Source organism: Diabrotica virgifera, chromosome 8 (genome assembly GCF_917563875.1).
Source record: "Diabrotica virgifera virgifera chromosome 8, PGI_DIABVI_V3a".
Lineage (NCBI taxonomy): Eukaryota > Metazoa > Arthropoda > Insecta > Coleoptera > Chrysomelidae > Diabrotica > Diabrotica virgifera.
In genome coordinates, this window is record NC_065450.1 from 3,822,363 (window position 1) to 3,844,358 (window position 21,996).

Here is a 21,996-nt window from a genome sequence, read left to right on the forward strand (position 1 = left end):
TTTGATTTGTATAGTTTTATAAATTGTACAGAGTATATTCGTAGATATATTATACAGTATGTCCCTGTAAGTTGTATCCATATAGAAAACTTTTTTATTATTAATTTTACGAAAAAAAGTTATTCTTCATAAAAAGCTTTGCATGGTCCAAAACCTAAGATTTAACCATCAAATATCAAATTTTTTGAATATAATACGAGGTATGTCAAAAAGTTTGAATTTCACTCAAGAGTAAAGTAGCTTTATTTTTCACAATATTGAAAATTGCTATTATGAAAAGTTGTTTGGAATTAAAAACTATATTCTAATATGCAATTCTTCTTCTTAAAGTTCGATCTCCTAGCGGAGGTTGGATATCATAATGGCTATGGTCACTTTGTTGGCTGCTGCTCTGAACAGTTGTAATGAACTACAGTTAAACCATTCTAAGGTTCCTCAGCCAGGAGATGCGTCTTCTCCCTATGCTTCTTCTTCCTTGGATCCTTCCTTGCATAATAACTCTCAGCAGCTCATATTTCTCTCCTCTGGTAATGTGACCCAAATATTCTAGTTTTCTTGTTATTATACTGTTCATAATTTCTAACTCCTTATTTAAACGTCGTAGCACTTCAACATTGGTAATCCTTTGAACCCACTGAATTTTCAACATTCTTCTCTAACACCACATTTCGAACGCTTCCATTTTTCTTATGTGTTGCCTTTTCAATGTCCAAGCTTCCATTCCGTATATAGAAAATATGTATATAGAAAATATGTAGCATCTTGGAGCCCTCAATCTGAGAAGCAACTGAAGGTCTTTGTTTGTAAGCAGTGTCTTCATTTTTATAAATGCTTGCCTTGCAGTTTCAATTCGGACTTTAATTTCTTTGCTTTGGTCATTTTTGTCAACAACCCAGGTTCCCAGATATTTGTAGGTCTTTACTTTTTCTATTTGGGTTTGCTCTAGTATTACCTTTCATTTCCATGTTGTGTTTTTGAGACAATCATAAATTTAGTTTTTTTCTTGTTTATTTTGAGTCCATATTGAATGCAATTATATCCTTCTAATTGAAAAATATTTTTTTTTAATTATGGATAACTAACGTTATTTTCAGTTATTTCAATTCTGATAACTCTTTTATTAATTTTACGAAAAAAAGTGATTATTAATAAAAAATTAAAAAATTATTAATTTTATACGAGGTATGTCAAAAAAGGTAAATTTGATCAAAAGTAAAGTACCTTTATATTTCAGAATATTTCAATTAGAAGGATGTAATTACATACTGAAACATTGTTTTTAATTCTAAATAACTTTTCATAATATCAATTTTCGATATTGTGAAAAATAAACGTATTTTACTCTTGAGCGAAATTCATATTTGTTGACATACCTCGTATAAAATTGATAAAATTTGACATAGGTTGGTTGTATTTTAGGTTTTAGACCATGCAGAATTTTTTATTAAGAATCACTTTTTTTTCGTAAAATTAATAATAAAAGATATCTGAATTGAAATAACTGAAAATAATGTTATCCATAATTTTTCAAAAAAAAAATAATTAGAAGGATGTAATTGCATACTAGGATATAGTTTTTAATCCCAAACAACTTTTCATAATAGCAATTTTCAATATTGTGAAAAATAAAGCTACTTTACTCTTGAGTGAAATTCAACCTTTTTGACATACCTCGTATAATATTCAAAAATTTGTTATTTGATGGTTAAATCTTAGGTTTTGAACCATGCAGAGCTTTTTATGAAGAATAACCTCTTTAAATGGTAGCACTCCGCGGTGTTCTCATATTTAGAGACCCATTGACCATATGAAACAATAAAACTCTGTTAACTTTAGACTCTGACCATATGAAACAATAAAACTCTTAGTTTCTTTCTAAGGTACATAATCAATAACCTATTTTGTAACTTTTAACAAATCGAATAGAAATGACCAAGTCGAATAAGGAACTTAATCGTAAAGCTAAAATTTAAAAAGCTTTAAAAATCTGATGCAGATATCCTAAAAATCTGGTGCAGATATCCTTAAAAAAATCTAATGCAGGTATTCTAAAAAAAATCTGATGCAGATGTCCTTAAAAAAATCTGATGCAGATACCCTAAAAAATCTGTTGCTGATATCCTAAAAGAATCTCATGCAGATATCCATAAAAATCTGATGGGGGTATCCAAAAAAAATCTCATGTATATATCCTAAATAAATCTGATGCAGATATCCTACAAGAATCTCATGCAGATATCTATAAAAATCTGATGCAGATATCCTAAAAAAATCTCATGAATGTATCATAAAAAAAATCTCATGCATGTATCATAAAAAAAATCTCATGCAGATATCCCGAAAAAATCTCATGCAGATATACTAAAAAATCTGATGCAGATATCCTAAAAGAACCTCATGCAGATATCCATAAAAATCTGATGCAGATATCCTAAAAAATCTCATGTATGTATCATAAAAAAAATCTCATGCAGATATCCCGAAAAAATCTCATGCAGATATCCTTAAAAATCTGATGCAGATATCCTAAAAAGATCTCATGCATGTATCCCTAAAAGAGTCTCATGCAGATATCCTTAAAAATCTGATGCAGATATCCTAAACAAATCTCATGCAGATATCCTAAGAAATCTCATGCAGATATCCTAAAAAATCTGATGCAGATATCCTAAAAAATCTCATGCAGATATCCTAAACAAATCTCATGCAGATATCCTAAAAAATCTCATGCAGATATCCTAAAAAATCTCATGCAGATATCCTAAAAAATCTGATGCAGATATCCTAAAAAATCTCGTGCAGATTTCCATAAAAATCTGATGCAGATATACTAAAAAAAATCCTGCATTAAGTGACTTAAATTAAAGTAAACTTAATGAATTCGGATCATTTGGTATCCAGATCATTTGCCAGACATTATCTGCAAATAAATGTACATTCGTAAAAATATACTAATCTGTAATTTTATACACTATGATTGTAAAGTCAGAGTAATATGTACACGTTTGGCAAACTTTTGGACAGAAGTTAACTATATTGACAGATGATTACTTACAAATATTATTGACCTATTTTAAATAAATACTTACCAAACCAAAAATACAATATAATATCAAAATAGCTTTTAAAAGAACTAAATTTATTCAAGTAAATACGACTGATTATTAAAATTTATAAACTCTACCGAACCTAACCCAGTTTCACTGTCGAAGTGACAGAAATTGGATCTGTCAGATTATAGTTGACCAGCACGATTACTCGAATAGTAGTTTATACAATCATTATCTCTAATGATGTTGAATGTTTTTTTAAGAATGACATTAGGGGCCGGTTGTTCGAACGCTAATCAACAATGATCACTATCAAATATTTAATTACTGTCACCAACTGTCAATGTCAACTTTGATTGGGTTGCTGAAAATATAATTGATTATAATTATGAGATTAGTTAATCAATTAACATAAAAATTATTAACATAATTGATTAACTAATTTCATAATTGTAATCCATAATTATGTTTTCAGCAACCCAAACAAAGTTGACATTGACAGTTGGTGACAGTAATTAAATATTTGATAATGATCATTTTTGATTAGCGTCCGAACAACCGGCCCTAAAAGTACAGAAATAGTCTAGTGTGAGTTTAAAATTTCTACTAAATTAAGGAGGGGGTATGGTTTGAAATCAACATATCAAGCACATTTTTGTGAATTTTTTTCGAAGCTATGGTAGAATTATTTTATTTTTAAATTAAATAAGCATATTAAGTACAATTCAAAGAATATGTTAGAAAAAAATTCAATCCAAAATATTGAAAAATAATCCATTGGTGACAAATTTTGACAGGCAGCTCACAAAAAAATGGATTTTGCGGTGGACATCAGAACTCGACACTCGATCATACGAAACAAAAAATTCAAAAAGATTTTATTAGCTTATGAGTTTCACGAGGTCACAACGTCGAGTTTTTTTTATTTCTAATGATTTTTTAATTTTTGGTATCACTCAGAAATCAAAAAAATTTTATTTTTGGTAAAAATTTTGTGAAAATCAACAGATTTATTATAGTTGAACAAAAAATAAGCAAAAAAAGAAAAATATCTCGACGTTGTTACCTCATGAAATGTCTAAAGAAAATCTGTGCAAAATATCAGGTAGATCGGCCTAGTAGTTTTTCAGTTACAATGTCCACCGCATTTGAAAAAGCAGTTTTGAGAAAAATGCGTTTAAAGTTTTGAAAACTGCATCTTCATCTTATTTGTCTGCCAAATCGTAAAGTGATGCACATTGGAATATATTTTTTGAATCGAAGAATAATCTACAAAAGAGAAGGCGAACAGTTGTTTAACGTTTCTCACTACGCTCAAGCGTGCTGGCGCGAAGTCGCGGCAAAGCGAGTTGAAGGTAGGGATATTCAACACCCTGTATCTCTGGTAATTTTACTCCGATTATTTTGAAATTTTCAGAGTGTATTCTTGAAAGTATGCACTTTTATTTGAAATAATAAAAAAAAATTAAATATTTCAAACCATACCCCCCCCCCCTTAATATGTTGAATACGTTGAACAAAATTGTATCGCCGTCTCACTCTGTCAATTATAAATATGTAACTGCGTATGTATTATAAATATGTGTAAGACATTTTAGGAATCAGCGATGTCCAATGGCCCGACTCAGGAAAGATGAAAATCAACAATAAAACAATATACTATTCAGGCAGTCAAGACGGTTCACACAGATATGGTGTCGGGATAATACTAAACAAACACATTGATAAAGCTGTAGTAAATTTCATTCCATACTCCAAGAGAATTATCCTCTTCAGTTAAATCAGAATAAACCCAAATTAAACATAATACAAGTTTATGCTCCGACTGCGGACAAACCAGAGAGCGATATTGAAACTTTCTACGAAGACCTAGACAATATTTTAAAATCCATTAAAACGCAGGATGTTACAATTATAATGGGAGATTTTAACGCAAAGGTTGGAGACGAAAAAGTAGAAGAATGTACAGGAGGATATGGTCTGGGCAACAGAAACGAAAGAGGTGACAGGCTTATCGAATTTTGCCAAAACAATAATTTTGTCATAACTAATACATTGTTTAAAATGCCAAAGAGAAGACTATATACCTGGAAGTCACCAGCATATCAAGAAGGGAGAATTGTAAGAAACCAAATAGATTATGTATTGATTAGACAAAGATACAAGAACGCAATTATATCTTCAAAAACCTATCCAGGTGCCGACATAGGATCAGATCAAAACCCAGTAGTGACCAAAATTAGGCTTAAAATGAAAATAATAAAACGCAGAACAACAGATGTAAAAATCGATACAAGTAAACTAAGAAACCCACTCATAAAACAACGCCTGACAGATGAAATTAATAACCGTTTAATGAACGTTAAAGAACAAATCCAGCAAAATACTGAAACAGAGACAAAATGGTTATTAATAAAGACAGAAATAGATAAATGTCAAAAAGAAATTCTTACACCAACCAGATACAAAAATAAACAGTGGATGACGGAGGAAATCTTAGATTTAATGGAAGAAAGACGTCAGCATAAAAACAAAGATAATCAGATGTACAAAAATGTGGATAAACAAATAAAATCCAAAATTAAGCAGGCTAAAGAACAATGGTTAAAAGAACAATGCGCAGAAATAGAACACCAGAAAAGACATGATAATTTTAACACACATAAAAAAATTAAGTAATTAACTCAGAACAACAGAAAAATAAAACCGGGAATACTAAAAGATACAGATGGGAAACTTGTGTTGAGTACTAACGAAAAATCAAAGAGAAGGACAGAATACATAAATGAATTGTTCAAAGACAATTGTACAGAGCAGATGGAAGTCGAAGTAGAAGATGATACGGTTTTGAAGGTATTAAAAGAAGAAATTAAATCGGCATTAAAAAACAGCAAAAATGGTAAAGCAGTAGGTCCAGACCAAATCCCAGTAGAAAGTTTAAAATGCATAAATGATGAAACCTTAGACATTATTGTAGACTTGTTTAACACAGTGTACAAAACAGGAAACATACCAAAACAATGGTTACTCTCAACCTTTTGTGCTATCCCTAAAAATACAAACGCTACAGATTGCAGTGAATACAGAACAATATCATTAATAAGTCACATTCTCAAATTATTCTTGAAAATAATACATGGTCGTATAAATAAAAAACTAGAAGAAGGAATAGATGATAGTCAGTTTGGGTTCAGAAACGGACTAGGAACCAGAGAGGCGTTATTTGCTTTTAATGTGTTAGCTCAAAGATGCATGGACATGAATGTGGATGTGCATGTTTGTTCGTTGATTTTGAGAAAGCTTTTGACAAAGTAAGACATGAAAAATTAGTCCACATTCTAAAGACAAAAAACATAGACAAAAGGGACGAATAATAACAAACCTTTACTGGAATCAAAGAGCACAAATTGTAATAGATAACGAACCCAGTCCAGAAATTGAAATCAGGAGAGGAGTTCGGCAGGGAGGTATTATGTCTCCATTACTCTTTACATTTTTGAAGAAGCATTGCTATCTCAAAGTGAAGGAATAATAATTAACGAAAGATCTATTAACAACATAAGATATGCAGATGACACCGTGATTATGGCAAGCTCTGCTGAACAACTCCAACTACTACTAAACAAAACAAACAATTTCTGTGAAGAATATGGACTAAAAATGAATATAAAAAAGACCAAATACATGATAATAACTAAGAAAACAAGCATACATTTGGGAAATGTACCGATAGAAAGGGTTGATAATTACAAATACCTAGGAACCTGGATTTCAGAGAAAAATGATCAAACAACAGAAATAAGGACCAGGATCGAAATAGCAAGAAATGCGTTTGTAAAAATGAAAACAGTTCTCTGCAACAAAGACCTTAGCTTAGAACTGAGAGTAAGAGCTTTGAGATGCTACGTGTTCTCGATACTACAATATGGACTTGAAAGCTGGACATTAAAGCAAGAACACATAAATAAGCTACAGTCATTTGAAATGTGGTGTTACAGAAGGATGCTTAGAATAGCATGGACACAGAGGAAAACGAACACGGAAGTACTGCGAGAAATGAGTAAAGAATGCGAAATAATAAACACAATAAAAATAAGAAAGTTACAATATCTGGGACACGTAATGAGGGGACCGCGATATGAAATGCTAAGACTGATAATACAGGTAAAGATAAGAGGCGGAAGGAGTATAGGAAGGAGAGTGTCATGGTTAAAGAATTTAAGAGACTGGTTTAGATGCAGTTCTATAGAACTCTTTAGAGCATCCAACCTCCGATTAGGAGACGGCACTTGAAGAAGAAGAACTGCGTATGTGGATAACGCTTTTGCTCAGTAGACAACACTTAATAATCTACACTCCTGGCCAAAAAAAACTGGACACCTTAAAAATTGGTCATTTTTAATGTCTCGGATCTCATAAACCTGTTGTCCGATGTTAGTGATTTTTTTAATATATTATAGCCTTATTCTCTAAGAATATGGATGTAGTAATAGTGTTGCTGAACATGTACATGTCATTGTATACTGGGTGTAACAATAATACTGTGTTTTTTCCTGAAAGGTCGTAACACCCTGTGGAATATTCTAGCATTTAAAAAAGATTGAAGTTAAAATTCAATTGTAGCCTTAGCCTTTCTTAACATTCTGCTTTTTGACTCATTCACTTATGTTGGGTAATAAAAAAGTTAGGTACTTTGACAACTAGCCATGTTCTTCATCAATACAGGGTGTTTCTAAATAAGTGCGACAAACTTTAAGGGTTAATTCTACATGAAAAAATAATGACAGTTTGCTTTATAAACATATGTCCGCAAATGCTTCGTTTCCGAGATACGGGATGTTGAATTTTTTCTTACAAACAGATGATTTATTCACTGCTCTAAAACCGGTTGAGATGTGTAAATGAAATTTGGTAGGTTTTAAGAGGTAGTTATTTCACATTTTTTGACATACAACTAAAAATTTTATATTCGCCATTGGCGTGCATACAGGTAATATGACCGGGTAATATGACCCGTATGCACGCCAATGGTGAATATAAAATACATAATTGTAGTCAAAAATGCGCAATGACTGCCTCTTAAAACCCACCAAATTTCATTTGCATATCTCAACCGGTTTTAGACCAATAAATAAATCGTCAGTGTGTAAGAAAAAATTGAACACCCGGTATTTCGGAAACGAAGCATTTGCAGAAATATGTTTATAAATCAAACGGTCATTATTTTTTCATGCAGAATTACCCCTTTAATTTTGTCGCACTTTTTTAGAAACACCCTATATTGATGAAGAACATGGTTACTTGTCAAAGTACCTAACTTTTTCATTATCCAACATAAGTGAATGGGTCAAAAAGCAGAATGTTAAGTGAGGCTAGGGCTACAACTGAGTTTTAATTTCAATATTTTTTAAATGCTAGAATATTCCACAGGGTGTTACGAACTTTCAGGAAAAAACACAGTATTATTGTTACACCCGGTATACAATGACATTTACATGTTCAACAACACTATTACTACATCCATATTCTTAGAGAATAAGGCTATAACATATTAAAAAAATCACTAAAATCGGACAACGGGTTTATGAGATTCGAGACATCAAAAATTACCCATTTTTAAGGTGTCCAGTTTTTTTGGCCAGGAGTGTATCTCTCGTTTGTTATTTATAAAAAAAGGCAGCAAATCCAAAATATGTGCTTGATATGATCGTTCATGGGTATTCTTTCATTTTTCCGACTGTGGGAGGTATTGTCACATCATCGACGAGCGACGTTTTAATTTTTTTTTTTTTTCGATTTGTTAAAATATCATTTTGTTTTTAGGAGTATGCCGACCAATTGGGTATACCATTTTTGGAAACCTCAGCTAAGAATGCAACCAATGTAGAACAGGCCTTTATGACTATGGCCGCTGAAATAAAAAATAGAGTAGGACCTCCATCTTCTGCGGTAGACCAAGGAAATAAGGTTAGGTTCGATCAAAGTCGCCCAGTCGAAACAACCAAATCCGGTTGCTGCTGAAAATATTTAGTTCTCTTTGGTAAGTTATTAATATTTTTCTTAACGTGCCCTATCAAGTCCGCTTGACTTTGGCGATTAACATGGCAAAACTGTCTCTGTGTCGAGCTATTCTAAATAGTTGCTCTGCTTTCTTTATGGCTATTCACTCCCTGATATTCTTCAAGCAAGAGGCCTGTTTTCTACCAATTCCTCTACATCCTTCGATTGTACTCATTATAATAAGTTGACGAATATTATACCGGGCTCCTTTACTACGTGCCCAAAATAGGCTATGGATGTATGTCTGTGGAGCCACATTTCACAGGGCTCCAAACGATTAATGGTGGATATTTTTAATATTCATGCTTCGACACTGTACAAGATAACTGACCAAATGTAACTTACTCATGCGCTTTCGAAGTTGAAGGTGCAAGTAATCATTAACAGAAGAATGACCTCATTTTTAAAAAGTTTGTGCGGGCTATCTCGATTTTACAGTGCCGGCAAAAAATCTTTACATTGTCAAATAAATCGCCAAATTTAAAGACAATTTGCATGCGTTCTGTCTGCGCTTGGAGGGGAGGGGGGATAGCTTTTTTTTTTTTTTTTTGGAGGTCGTCTGACATATGTCTCCGATGGCACTGCAGCCTCATGGGATTATTGTGCCAACCATCCTACCTTTTATGTCACCCAATCCACAAGCTTGGTTCCACGTACCAAATTGTACATCCCTAGCATGGGTTGGGTGGCATATTCTGCTGGACTTAATTTTGGGTGTCCATAAATAGCCTGCCTTTTGTGATCCAAAGCCTCACACTCGTACAGTACATGATATGCTGTTTCAGTTCCCCTATTTCACAGTCTGCAGTTAAGGTTCCCTTCGTACAGCCCAATTCTATTCAGGTGTCCTTTCAGGGCACAGTGACCCGTGAGAAGACCTGTAATTATGCGGAGCTGACTCCTATGTAATTTTATTAGTTCCTCAGCTCTCCGTTTTGAGGGTTCCCTTATTAAGGGCCTCCCGTGTCGCTGACCAGGTACGTTCCCCCAGTATTCTTTGTGTTTGTTTTTGACCCATTCCCTGACTTGTCCCCTAATTATTGTTTTAGGTACTCCTAGAGCAGGTTCTGGGCCAAAATATAAAGTTGATGAACCGTTCCTTGAGAGCTCCTACATTCTCTGTTTCACTAAAAATACCGGCTCCAGTGCCTTCATCGGTTTTTGATCCGTCTGTATACCAGATCGTTCCCCTGATTTTGCTACTGATGCTGTTCCATTCCCTTCGGTCATTGATTTATATTCCGAAGTTCCTATTAAATGTGTATTTTGGTACCATGTGGTCAGTGTATGTATCAGATATACTTACCCCACCATGGTTCCAAATCTGATTATGCCCAAGGTTCTCGTATTTATCCCTTGGTTTTCCTTGCAGCCTGTATGCTCCCATCATCGCTTCCCCTTTGATAAATATATCAAGAGGGGGTAGGTCTAACAGGGTTTCCAGTGCCGCCGTCGGTGTTGTTTTTATTGCTCCCGTTATTCCCAAGCATGCAAGTCTTTGTATCCTGCTTATCTTGTTTATAGCGGTTCTTTGCTGCATCTTTGTCCACCATACCAAGGATGCATATGTTATCATGGGTCTCACTATCGTTGTATATGTCCAGTACGCCATTTTCGGACAGAGTCCCCATGTTTTTCCATGTGTGCGTCTGGTCAGCATTAATGTCGCCTCCGCTCTTTTAATTACTCTTTCAAGCTGTCGGTTCCAGGTAAGTTCTGGGTCCAGTATAACCCCTAGATACTTTACCTCTTTAGACAGCTCCAATTGTTCACCATTAAGGATCAGAGGCCCTAAGTCCTCCAGCTTCCTTCTTCTGGTGAACGCAATTGTGACTGTTTTGGAAGGACTGACTCTCAGCCCTTCTTCCTCAGTCCATTTGGTGACAATATTAAGGGCCTGCTGCATACGTTCCCTTACTATGTTTTGGAATTTTCCCAGGGACTCAAGCAAATCGTCCATGACAAGGTTCCATATTAGCGGGGACAGAACACCTCCCTGCGGACACCCTCGTCGGACCTGGGCGATAATGCTCTCCCCCTTACTTACTGGGGATAGCTTACTTGCGACGGCAATTATCTGTAGTTTACGGACCACTTGGCTTATTTAGGGTATTCTGCGCGTTTGCACTGTAAACAGTTGGCTTTGTGCGGGAGTCAGTGTTAAACTTCGTCTAATTTACCGCGTAAAGTTTGAGATCGTCAATTAGAATTTGACGATCTCAAACTTTACGCGGTAAATGAGACGAAGTTTAACACTGATTACGCGCATAAATCCAACTGTTTACAGTGCAAACACGCAGAATACCCTAAATAAGCCAAGCGGTCCGTAAACTACAGATAATTGCCGTCGCAAGTAAGCTATCCCCCTCCCCTACCCTCCCCTCCAAGCGCAGACAGAACGCATGCAAATTGTCTTGAAATTTGGTGATTTATTTGACAATGTAAAGATTTTTTTGCCGGCACTGTACACTTTATCTCTTTATCTGGATCTAGTTGTTCAGTAATATGGCAACCAAGATATTAGTCCAGGGTAATAAGCTAGAAATAGACCATGTTCGGGACACTCAAAGATCCAGGTAGCCGACTTCTTTTTTAGTTATTGTAGACCTATAGGAAGAAAACCTATCTGTTTCCTGCCTAGAGTTCGCTTCCGTTTTTTAATTATTAATAATTTAGTGTAAAAATCGCGATTTTTTCGATTTTTTGAACCCCATTCAGAAGCTAAACGGTTGACATAAAACTACAAAATTTAATTTTTTAGAGCATTGAAAAACCTTCAAAATGCCGATTTTTGAAAGTTAAAAAATTAATTTGTTGCTACGCAAACTGCAAAATAATTGAAAATCGTTATTTGTTAATAACTTTTACTAAAACTACTTTAGAACTTTAGGGTTTTACACCCAAAGTTGTGTATTGGGGTACTTAACAAACTCTCAAAATTTGAGACAGATCCATTAATTAGTTTGAAAGTTATTCTATTTGTTTATCCCAGAGACTTTTATTTTGCAATAACATAAAACAGAAAATAATGAAGATAAGACAATTCTGCGTATGTCAAATGAAAGTAGAAAAGTGATACTATCAAAATGTACTAAAAAAAGATAAAAAAATTATCTAATATAGTCAAAAATACTAATGCCAAATTTTTGAAATTTTGTAGTTTATAAACATTTAGAACAACTTTAAAAATATTGTCCGCAGAAAAAATCATTGTACATATTCGAAAAGTTGGTATTTTACACGAATTTTTAAAAATGTTGTTCAGTTGGTGACTAGTCGTGGTAAGTGAAGGGGGAGCTGGGAGCCGACAAATGCACGAGCTCAAAAACTAAAAAAGGCAACTTAAAACTATTATCATTTTCTATATCTCGTTATCTACTGAATATATTTTGATCTTTCTTTTTTTATGTAATTTTTCTGTACATTACAAATATGTAATTTGTCTATTTGCAATTTGACATTTATTAATTAATGAAAAGTTTAATTTGTTTAAACAAATTTTGAAAAAATATTTTTCCCAAAAATCCATGTTTTTAATCAGACTATCATTATTAATCATACAAACAGTTAAGGTATACTTTAATAAATAAATTATCTTCAATAAATAATTATCTAAAAAAATAATTTATTTATTAAAGTGAACTTTAACTTTTTCTATGATCATTAATGATACTATGATTAAAAAAATATTTTTTCAAGAATTGTTTAAACAAATTAGACTGATTATTAATTAATAAATTTATAAACAAATTGCATATTTGTAATGTACGTAGAAATTACATACAAATTAAAAAAAGAAAGATGTTGATCCGGAGATACAGAAAATTGTATTAGTTTGAAATTGCTTTTTCGGTATTTTAACTCGGTAGATTCGTAGGTTCCCCCTAGTAACCGTTTGAACTACAATTTTGAAAAATCGTAGAGGGTGCTGTGAAGATACAATGTTTATTCAAATTGTTTAACAAAAAATACAAATCCCATTATGTAAAATGGCATCAATGAAATTCCTTATTATTAAAAAAAATTATTATTAAACTAAATTATTATAAACAAATTAGCTGTGAATTAAAAAAACACATTGTCCCTAAAGAACCCAGGCTAAATTTTTTTATTTGAAAATTCGTGTTAAATTACTAGCTTTTCGAATATATAAAAAGATTGTTCCTACGGACAATATTTGTAAAGTTATTCTAAATGTTTATAAACTACAAAATTTCAAAAATTTGGCATTAGCATTTTTCATTATATTGATTGATTTTTTATCTTTTTTCAATACATTTTGATACTATTACTCTTCTACTTTCATTTGGCATACTCAGAATTGCTCTATCTTCATTATTTTCTGTCTTATGTTATTGCAAAATAAAGGTCTCTATAAACAAATAGAATAACTCTTAAACTAATTAATGGATCGGTCTCAAATTTTAAAGGTTTGTTAAGTAACCCAATACCCAACTTTGGGTGAAACACTAAAGTTTTAAGGTAGTTTTAGTAATAGTTATAAAGAAATAACGATTTTCACTTATTTTGCAGTTTGCGTAGCAACAAATTAATTTTTTAACTTTCAAAAATCGCCATTTTGAAGGTTTTTCAAGGTTCTAAAAAATATAATTTCGTAATTCTATGTCAACTATTTAGCTTTTAAATGAGGTGCAAAAAATCGCGATTTTTGTACTAAATTGTTAATAATTAAAAAACAGACGCGAACTCTAGGTAGGAAACAGGTAGGTTTTCTTCCTATAGGTCTACAATAACTAAAAAAGTAGTCAGTTACCTGGATCTTTGAGTGTCCCGAGAAAATCCTTATTACCCTGGACTATATTTAAAACTATATACTCTTTGAATTATATGACCATCAACATATAACCGTGAATCTTGATGTGCCAAACGGCTAAACAGACCAAATTATCTTTCCATTGTGTCAATGGCATTTAAAAGGCATTGCAATCCATTCATGTCATCACTTAAAATAACTGTATCGTCGGCATATCTGATTGTATTTATCAGAATTCCATTAACTTTCACGCCCCATTCCAAATTATGCAGCGATTCTTTAAATATTCTATCTGAATATAAATTGAACAACAGTGGGAACAACCCTGTCTGACACCTCTTTGTTTGACGCCAGCATAATCTTTCTATGATTTGTATCGTAAAAACGTGAGTTTTTTCAATGAAAAATGCATAGTATCGATCGCTAATGACTTAGAAAGTATCAATTGGTGAATCTATCGACTTCCTTAATTATTTTGATTGAAAACATTTTCATCCCCTAGATGAGGTTGTTTTCACCCAAGGGCAAATGCCCGGTTCGGCTTCGGCATAGGGTAGATTTTGAAAGATGGTCAACCGAGCTTAAATCCAAATTTTCATTAAAATCGGTGTTGATTTTCAAAATTCCACGGTTTTACAGTTGTTTACCGCCCGTTTGTTTTTATAGTAGTAATTTTGATAAAAGCTGGTAATTATTTTGGTATGGTACCGATGGGCCTTATAGTCCATTCACTCACGGTAAAATATTGCAAAACCTCCGAATTTTAAAGAACCGTTGGATTTGAAACAAGAGCTTGGATTGACATGAAATTTGGTATAAGGATAGCTAACATGTCAAATAAAAAAGTGATATTGTGCCAATGTGTGTTTTTGCTCTACGGTTGAGTCCATCCCTTCTCGGGGGTGAAAATATATACCGTCAAAATACGTCCGGAAGTGGATAAACTGACTAATTCTAAGCAACTTTTGTTCAATAGAGTTTTTTCATCAAGTCAAGTTATTTGCAAGTGAATATCTTCATTTTTCAACAAAAAATAACACGTTTTTAGACGGTTTTTCGCAAATAACTCAAAAAGTAAGTATTTTATCGAAAAAATATTCTTAGCAAAAATATAGCTTTTAAAAAATTGAAAAAATGGTGTATGTGCGCAGTCTGTAGACCCAGTAGAAGCAGAGTTGTAGCTAATGAAAAGTAGGTACTTATTCGTCAAATTCCAAATCGAATATTTCAACTTGAAATAATCAAAAAATTAAGTACTTTTCATGGAAAACTCATCATAACTTGTTTAAATGTTTTAAAAAAGCATTATTCTTGTTTTAAAAAAATCTATCACTCAGAATAAAGTTGATCCCATTTTTTGGGTAAAAAAAACTGGTGAAAATAACCCCCTAATTAGCATCCCAAATGAAATTAATCCTTACCGCTTCACAAGCTACTTTACTTACAGTCGGGAAAATGAAAGAATACCCATGAAAGATCACATCAATCACTTATTTGCTGTCTTTTTCTATAAATAACAAACGTTTGTTATTGAAAAAGCCAGCAAATACAAAATAAGTGATTGATGTGATCGTTCATGGGTATTCTTTCATTTTTCCTACTGTATGTATTGTTTATATGCTCTGTAAGGTTTATCGGTATAAAGTGCTTATTTATAAAAGGGCTGTAGTAGAAAGGGCTTGAACAAGTCACTAATCACGAGTGTATGCAATTTTTTTATTTAGCTTAATGCCTCTACAACTAACGGTCATTGGCATGGTACAGTGGATTTTTCCAATCAGGTACCTAGTGTAGTGGGTAGTGTGTGTGTTGAGTAAATGTCTTGTTACTTAGCAAAGTCATCATTGTTTTTGCAAAGAGACGCTAATTGTATCCGAACGTCTGTGGTCCCTCCCGTGAGTACTGATACCACAACGATAGAAACTATTTTCATTTATTAATTTTTAATAAATGAAAAATTCTCTACCCAGTGTATGCCAATTTTAAACAGTCATATCTTCCAAAAACGCAAAAATCTGAAATATTCAGAAAATCAAAACCTATATTTTTTGCTCTTTAAGATTTTTGGTATCACTAATAATTTTTAAGTTATTTTGAAAAAAAAAAGACATTTTTTTTTCAAAATTTCAAAATATTTGTTTTACTTTATATCCCAATGTTTTGAAATATAAGCACTGTGAACCTGTGAAACTTACAGATCATATAAATAATATACTTATAAGTTTTTTCAAGACTTTCATAAATTTTCAATATTTGTGTGCCAAAAAAGAAATCAACATTATTTTAAGCTTTACTTGCTTTTTTTAACATTTTAAAAAATTTGTGATGAGTTTTCATCGAAAAGTGTTTCATTTTTTGGTAATTTACGTTAAAATATTTGATTTGGAATTTGTCGAATAAGAATCTAGTTTTCATTAGCTCTAGTTCTGCTTATACTGGGTCTACATACTTCATACATACACCATTTTTTTAAATAGTGTATACGCTATATTTTTTCTAAGAATATTTTTTCGATAAAATACTTAATTTTGGAGTTATTTGCGAAAAACCGTCTACAAAGGTGTTTTTTTTTTTGTTGAAAAATGAACATATTAACTCGCAAATAACTCGAAAAGTATTGATAGAACAAAAGTTACTTAGAATTAATCAGTTATTCATTATATTGAATGTATGTTTTTTCGCCCCGAAGGGGTGGCACTCATACCCAGGGCAAAATCACATATCGACACAATATCCCTTTTTTCTTTGGCATATTAGCTATGGAATATTAATGAGAAGTTGTTGCGAAATGTAAAAAAAAGAAAAATTATCTTTTTTACATTGTCATAATTTATTTTTGGAGTCACTACTTCCCAAAACAACATAAATATCTGTGAATTTGTTTTAAGTAAATGGTCGATATAAAGGGGCCTACTTCTTATGGCCGCCTAGGGCCCCATGATGCCTTAAACCGTCACTGTCATATGACAAATACTGGTTGTTTACTGGTCTATTAAAAAAACGTTTAATTTTATTTTGTTTCAGGTTGAAGGTGGTCACTCATGTCATCTCTTTTGTACGGTAGCAGCGCTACAGTTACTCTTATTCTAGTAATATCCGTCTGTATGTATAGTTATTTTAAAGTTTTTGATTTGATTTTCACTTTAGATTTTTTTTTCAAAAATATAGAAAACACCAATATCTCTTAGCCTAATCTTAACTCCCTTAGATAAATATGTAATTAACAAAAATATTTATAAAACCATTTTTACTAAACTATTAGTCCACAGTATATCGTTCCTTTTCAAAAATGATTACAAAAGTCTTAAAAATGGTTTTAATTGTTTCGTTTAAACGAGTCTACCACTTTATGAAAAATTTCAGAAAGATTATACGTTAAAATAAAATAAATTATTTTTGTCGGACAAAAAAGAGGGGCAAACACCCGCAAGATGTCACTCTAGCGCGGTACAGTTTTGTTAATTACAAAACTCATAATTTTCAATTGAAAGTATTGATAATTACTAAATATTGTGGATCTCTTGTCCGACAAATTTACAGCCTCGTTTCTTTAGTAGGACAACGGAAATATGTTAATTATGGTAGGTTATGGTTTGCGGTTACAAAAGTCATAATTTTAATTTTTTAACGTTCAAACTGTTCAAAAAGTAATTGTCCGACAAAAAAATTGTTCGACGCAAACTTATAACAAAAACAGTGACAGTCTACTTGTGTTTGTCGGTATAATCGCAAATTACCTACCTCTAGTATAGATGCTTAGTCTAGTAATTAGTCTGTTCCGCTCTGCGGAATTGAGTAAATGGAATTAATTAAAAATAAGTGTAAACTATGAACAATAATATATTTATTTGTGTCGATAAAAAGACGTGTTTTGCTCGAAAGGGTGTGTTGTTGACGCACCGCATCTATCCCGACGCCCGCTGGGGTGTGACTGCCGACGGGAGGTTGTAAATCGACCCGTGGTTATGTATCGACTGACGCTGTGGCTGAAAAAAACCACAAACGCTAATATGTTTGTACTTCTAACATCTGGCCAGAAAAGCGATAAATTACTACATCTGTAGTTTTAAGAAACGTCTTCGAATGCATTTCCATGCATTGACATGGAATCTGATAAGGTAATTAATTCATGGGGAATTCAGTTTGTTAAACTGAACACACCAAAAATATGGTTAGGGATACATTTCGTTTCGTAAAACTTCTTAGCATCTGGTTTGTATATTAAATGTGAATTTATATGACCGTTTTGAGAAATGATATTAAAAAATAAAATTAGCAAAAATAGTAATTAAAGCGTGTCGCCACAAGTCTATGTTTACATTCGGTTTCTATACATTTTCTGACGTTCTAGACGTCACTAGACATAAAACTAAACAGTGCAACAAGTAAAGGGTCCAGGGCTATGTTAGCTCAATTTATCTAGTACTGTGGCGGTTGCAGTAAAAAAAGTTTTGAAATTAATTTGTCGGACTGGCTATCTGATACCCAATTTTTGTCGGACATTGCTCTATTTGGATAAAGAACCCTCCAATCTATCACTTTCGTGTTCGAAATTTTATAATCGCAATCTGCATAATTGTTAATTATTAACATATTTACGTTGTTCGACTAAAGAAAGGAGGCTGCAAATTTGTCTGACAAGAGATCAACAATCTAGTAATTAATTATTAATAAACTAAAAGTGGGTAGTTCCCTGGGTTGGCTGTATACCATGTAGTTAAAAAACTCTAAACATGTAGTAAAACCACTTCTATATAAAAGGTATATGTACTAAAATTTTAAAAATCCCGATGGATTAAATAAACTAGGTTCATTCAGAACGTTTTCGGACCTGTCAGTCCATCATCAGTGAATTCATATATACTTGCGCTAACTAGTCCCAGAACCAAACAATGGTTGTACTTATAAATCAATCTACATTATAGTGTTATGTATTTGGAAAGGCTAAGCGCCGATGTTCTGATGGACTGATAGGTCCGAAAACGTTCTGAATGAACCTATTTTATTTAATTCATTGGGATTTTTAAAATTGTAGTAAATATACCTTTTACACAGAAGTGGTTTTATTTCATGTTTTTTGTCCGACGAAAATAATTTATTTTATTCTAACGCGTAATTTTTTGATTAAAATTAAAAATTATAGTTTTGCAATCTCAAAACAACCGCGCTAGAGCTACAGGTTTAAAAGGAAGTCATCAAAACCATTTTTAAGACTTTTGTAATCATTTTTGAAAAACGACGATATACTGTGGACTACATATATGAGATCATTAGAACGAGAAAGATATACTCATCGACTGTTAATTTTGTATTGTTTTTAGTATACCTTTCTCTGTTTTATAAATCCAGATCATGATAGATTGACGTTAGAAATTATTGTTCGCTTTTCAAACGTGTATTAGCAGAATTTTGGCAAATTAAATATAAAAATTCGAGATCCTTTATAAAAAGGTATATTTAAAATTCCCTAAGTAAGGGTTATATTAAGTAACAGAACGTTTTCGGATTAAAAAATCCACCATCAGTGTTACAAAAAAAAAATAGCATGCCTGAGGCACCGAAATGTTACGGGTAAAAACCCTTTAAATGTTGACAGTTGTTGTCTTATACTATGATGTTGCTAATATTCCTGGATATTACCCAGGGCAACACAGGACTCTTCCCACGTGGTTGAAATTTGAGAATTTCAATCACGAATTTGACACTTCCAAAATACGTAAAGTTTTCCACATCTTTAATCTGCATGTTGTGAATAGTAAATAGAGTGTCGTTCCTTGCATTGGTTCTCATGGACTTGATTTTACTAATATTAATTTTCAAATCTATTTTATTGGCTTCAGTGGAAAGTGAATTTTGAAAAAAAATCTGCTAAAAATAGTTTAAAAAATATTTTTTTTTAGTTGTGACACTATACAGATAAAATAACGAAAAATTTACGAAATAATATTTATCAAAAGTGGCTCTTGCAGTACAGAATATAATATCATTATTATTATCTAGTTAATAGACTCGTACTTTTTAACGATGTAACTTTAAAAACAATTAACAACGTTAAAAAAATACTGCAAAAAGGAAGATAAATAAGTGATAAATGTGTCACTTTTCTTGAGCACTACGCAGATTGTTTGGAATAAAGCTATCACGTATTATACTGTGTAAACTCCACAAACGACACTTTATACACATCTTAGATGAACAAATGCCTGGCACAAGTCGATATGTGACACTGTTTATGTTCGGTGCACCGTCAGTTTTGGTTAATCATTAGTGTCAGCTAACGAAAATACTTTAACTATAAACTTGACACTTTTTGAGATAAGATTTTGTAGTTTTATTAAACTGTTGGTGCAATAAAACCGTTTTTAAAATTTTTTGAGTTGTGACACTATTTGAGCGGAGGTGCGACATGTGGAAAATATTTACAATTATTTCATATATCACTTGTTCTATACAATAAAAAAACGTCATTTCTAACATGATTTTTAGTGATTTCTGTTGGTCCAAAACAATTTATTATATTATCCATATATACTTGTTATTTTTTATGTAATGATTTTTCTTATTCGCTACACATTAACGTCATTTTTTGTTTATATCAAATAAAAAGTAATATTGTAAGTAATATGTGATTGTAAATCTTGGTCAATAGGTTTTTTGTAAATTAAAGTTATTCTGAACTGGTTTTTGTCTCTTATTTAAATGTGTACAATCTTACAAATACTGTTTTCCCTGTATACGAGCCCTAACAACTATCCAGGGCTTCCCAAACTGTGCGTCGCGACGCCCTGGGGCATCGCGGCTTTGTTCCAGGGGCGTCGCGTGCAGCGGCGGTCGGCCAGGTGAAGTAGGTGAAGGCGATCTTCACCAAAAAATATAATTAAATTTAGACAAAAAAATATAAGTAGCATGATTATATCTAAATACTGAAATTAATTATAAACCTACTCTTTTTTAATTAATCCAAAAATTAAAAAAGAATTTCAATATGTAATCCAAAAATTAAAACTGTAGGACAGGTCTTTGACGGTTAGATCCTGACCTGTGTCATTTGACTTCTATGACTCGAGCAAAGTTAGATCGTTAGATGAAGACGTAGATGAAATTTCGTTTCACAGCTGCACAAGTATCAACGGTTGTCATGGCAACGTGACGTCATCATATCGGCACTGGTAGTACCCGGAGATTAGCAAGTGCAGATGAATTTAAAAATAAATCCGCCGTATTCACCTCGTAAAGTTTTATTTGGATACGTGCTATGATGGGCAGTATTCTTTTTTTTTTTTTCGGAAGATGGAAAACCGCAAATCAGTTCAGCTGGCTACAGGCTTTTTAGGAGATTTAAATGATTTTGATTTTACATTTTTAGCAACAGTTTTTAGCGGCATTTTTCATATAACAGATATTTTATATGACGTTCTTCAAAAAAAAAAACGTCCCTACTAGATATTCATTTTTGTTGTAAACTCGATAAAAAGGACTGTCAATTAATACGTGATAAAACAAGCGAATAATTTTTTAATTCTATTTTTGACAAAGCAAGCACAATGGCCGTCATTAATACTTTGAAAAGATCTAGGTGTGATGATGGTATGAGCACGAATGCAAATTCTACTCAATAGAGAGCATTAATTTTTTTATTTAATATATTGGTAGGGGAGTAAAGTATGCCAAATGTGCAGTCACTCGAGCGCTTTGGGGACCTATTGCGTTGTGAAGAGTAGGTCCTAAAACCAAAAAAAGTTAAGTAAAGTTTTCCATTTTAGTGGGCGCTTGCCATTTTTTAATTTAATTTTCCATTTCCAACAATCGTTTTTTCCGATTATAACGCCATCTATCCATAATTCGAAAAAATATTTCGAATAAAAGTTACTTATTTTTACGTAAGGAATCCAAATCTGCTATAAAAAATGAGGGCCCCTATTTAAGATTTTAAAGTAACCCCCCACCCCACGTCCTTAGGGGTTCGTGTTTGATGCCATTCGACAGATTTTTCAAAAATATTGAATAAGTGTATTTTACAGTTTATCGATATGATGTTCATTTCGCGAAATATTGCGGGATTCGTATTTAAAATATTAAATTTACCCCCACCCCTCTCCGTGGGAAGTCGTG

At 32.5% G+C, this 21,996-nt stretch overlaps 1 protein-coding gene across 1 annotated transcript in view; it reads left to right on the forward strand.

Moving 5' to 3' along the window:
• LOC126890436 (ras-related protein Rab-1A) overlaps positions 1-20,565 on the forward strand; it is an 83,567-nt gene extending 63,002 nt beyond the window's left edge. The window contains exons 6-7 of the mRNA XM_050659368.1: positions 8,874-9,090; positions 16,909-20,565. Coding sequence (XP_050515325.1) covers positions 8,874-9,071 — 198 coding nt within the window. The 3' untranslated portion in view covers positions 9,072-9,090; positions 16,909-20,565. The remainder of the gene's footprint in view (positions 1-8,873; positions 9,091-16,908) is intronic.
• Positions 20,566-21,996: the final 1,431 nt, after the last annotated feature.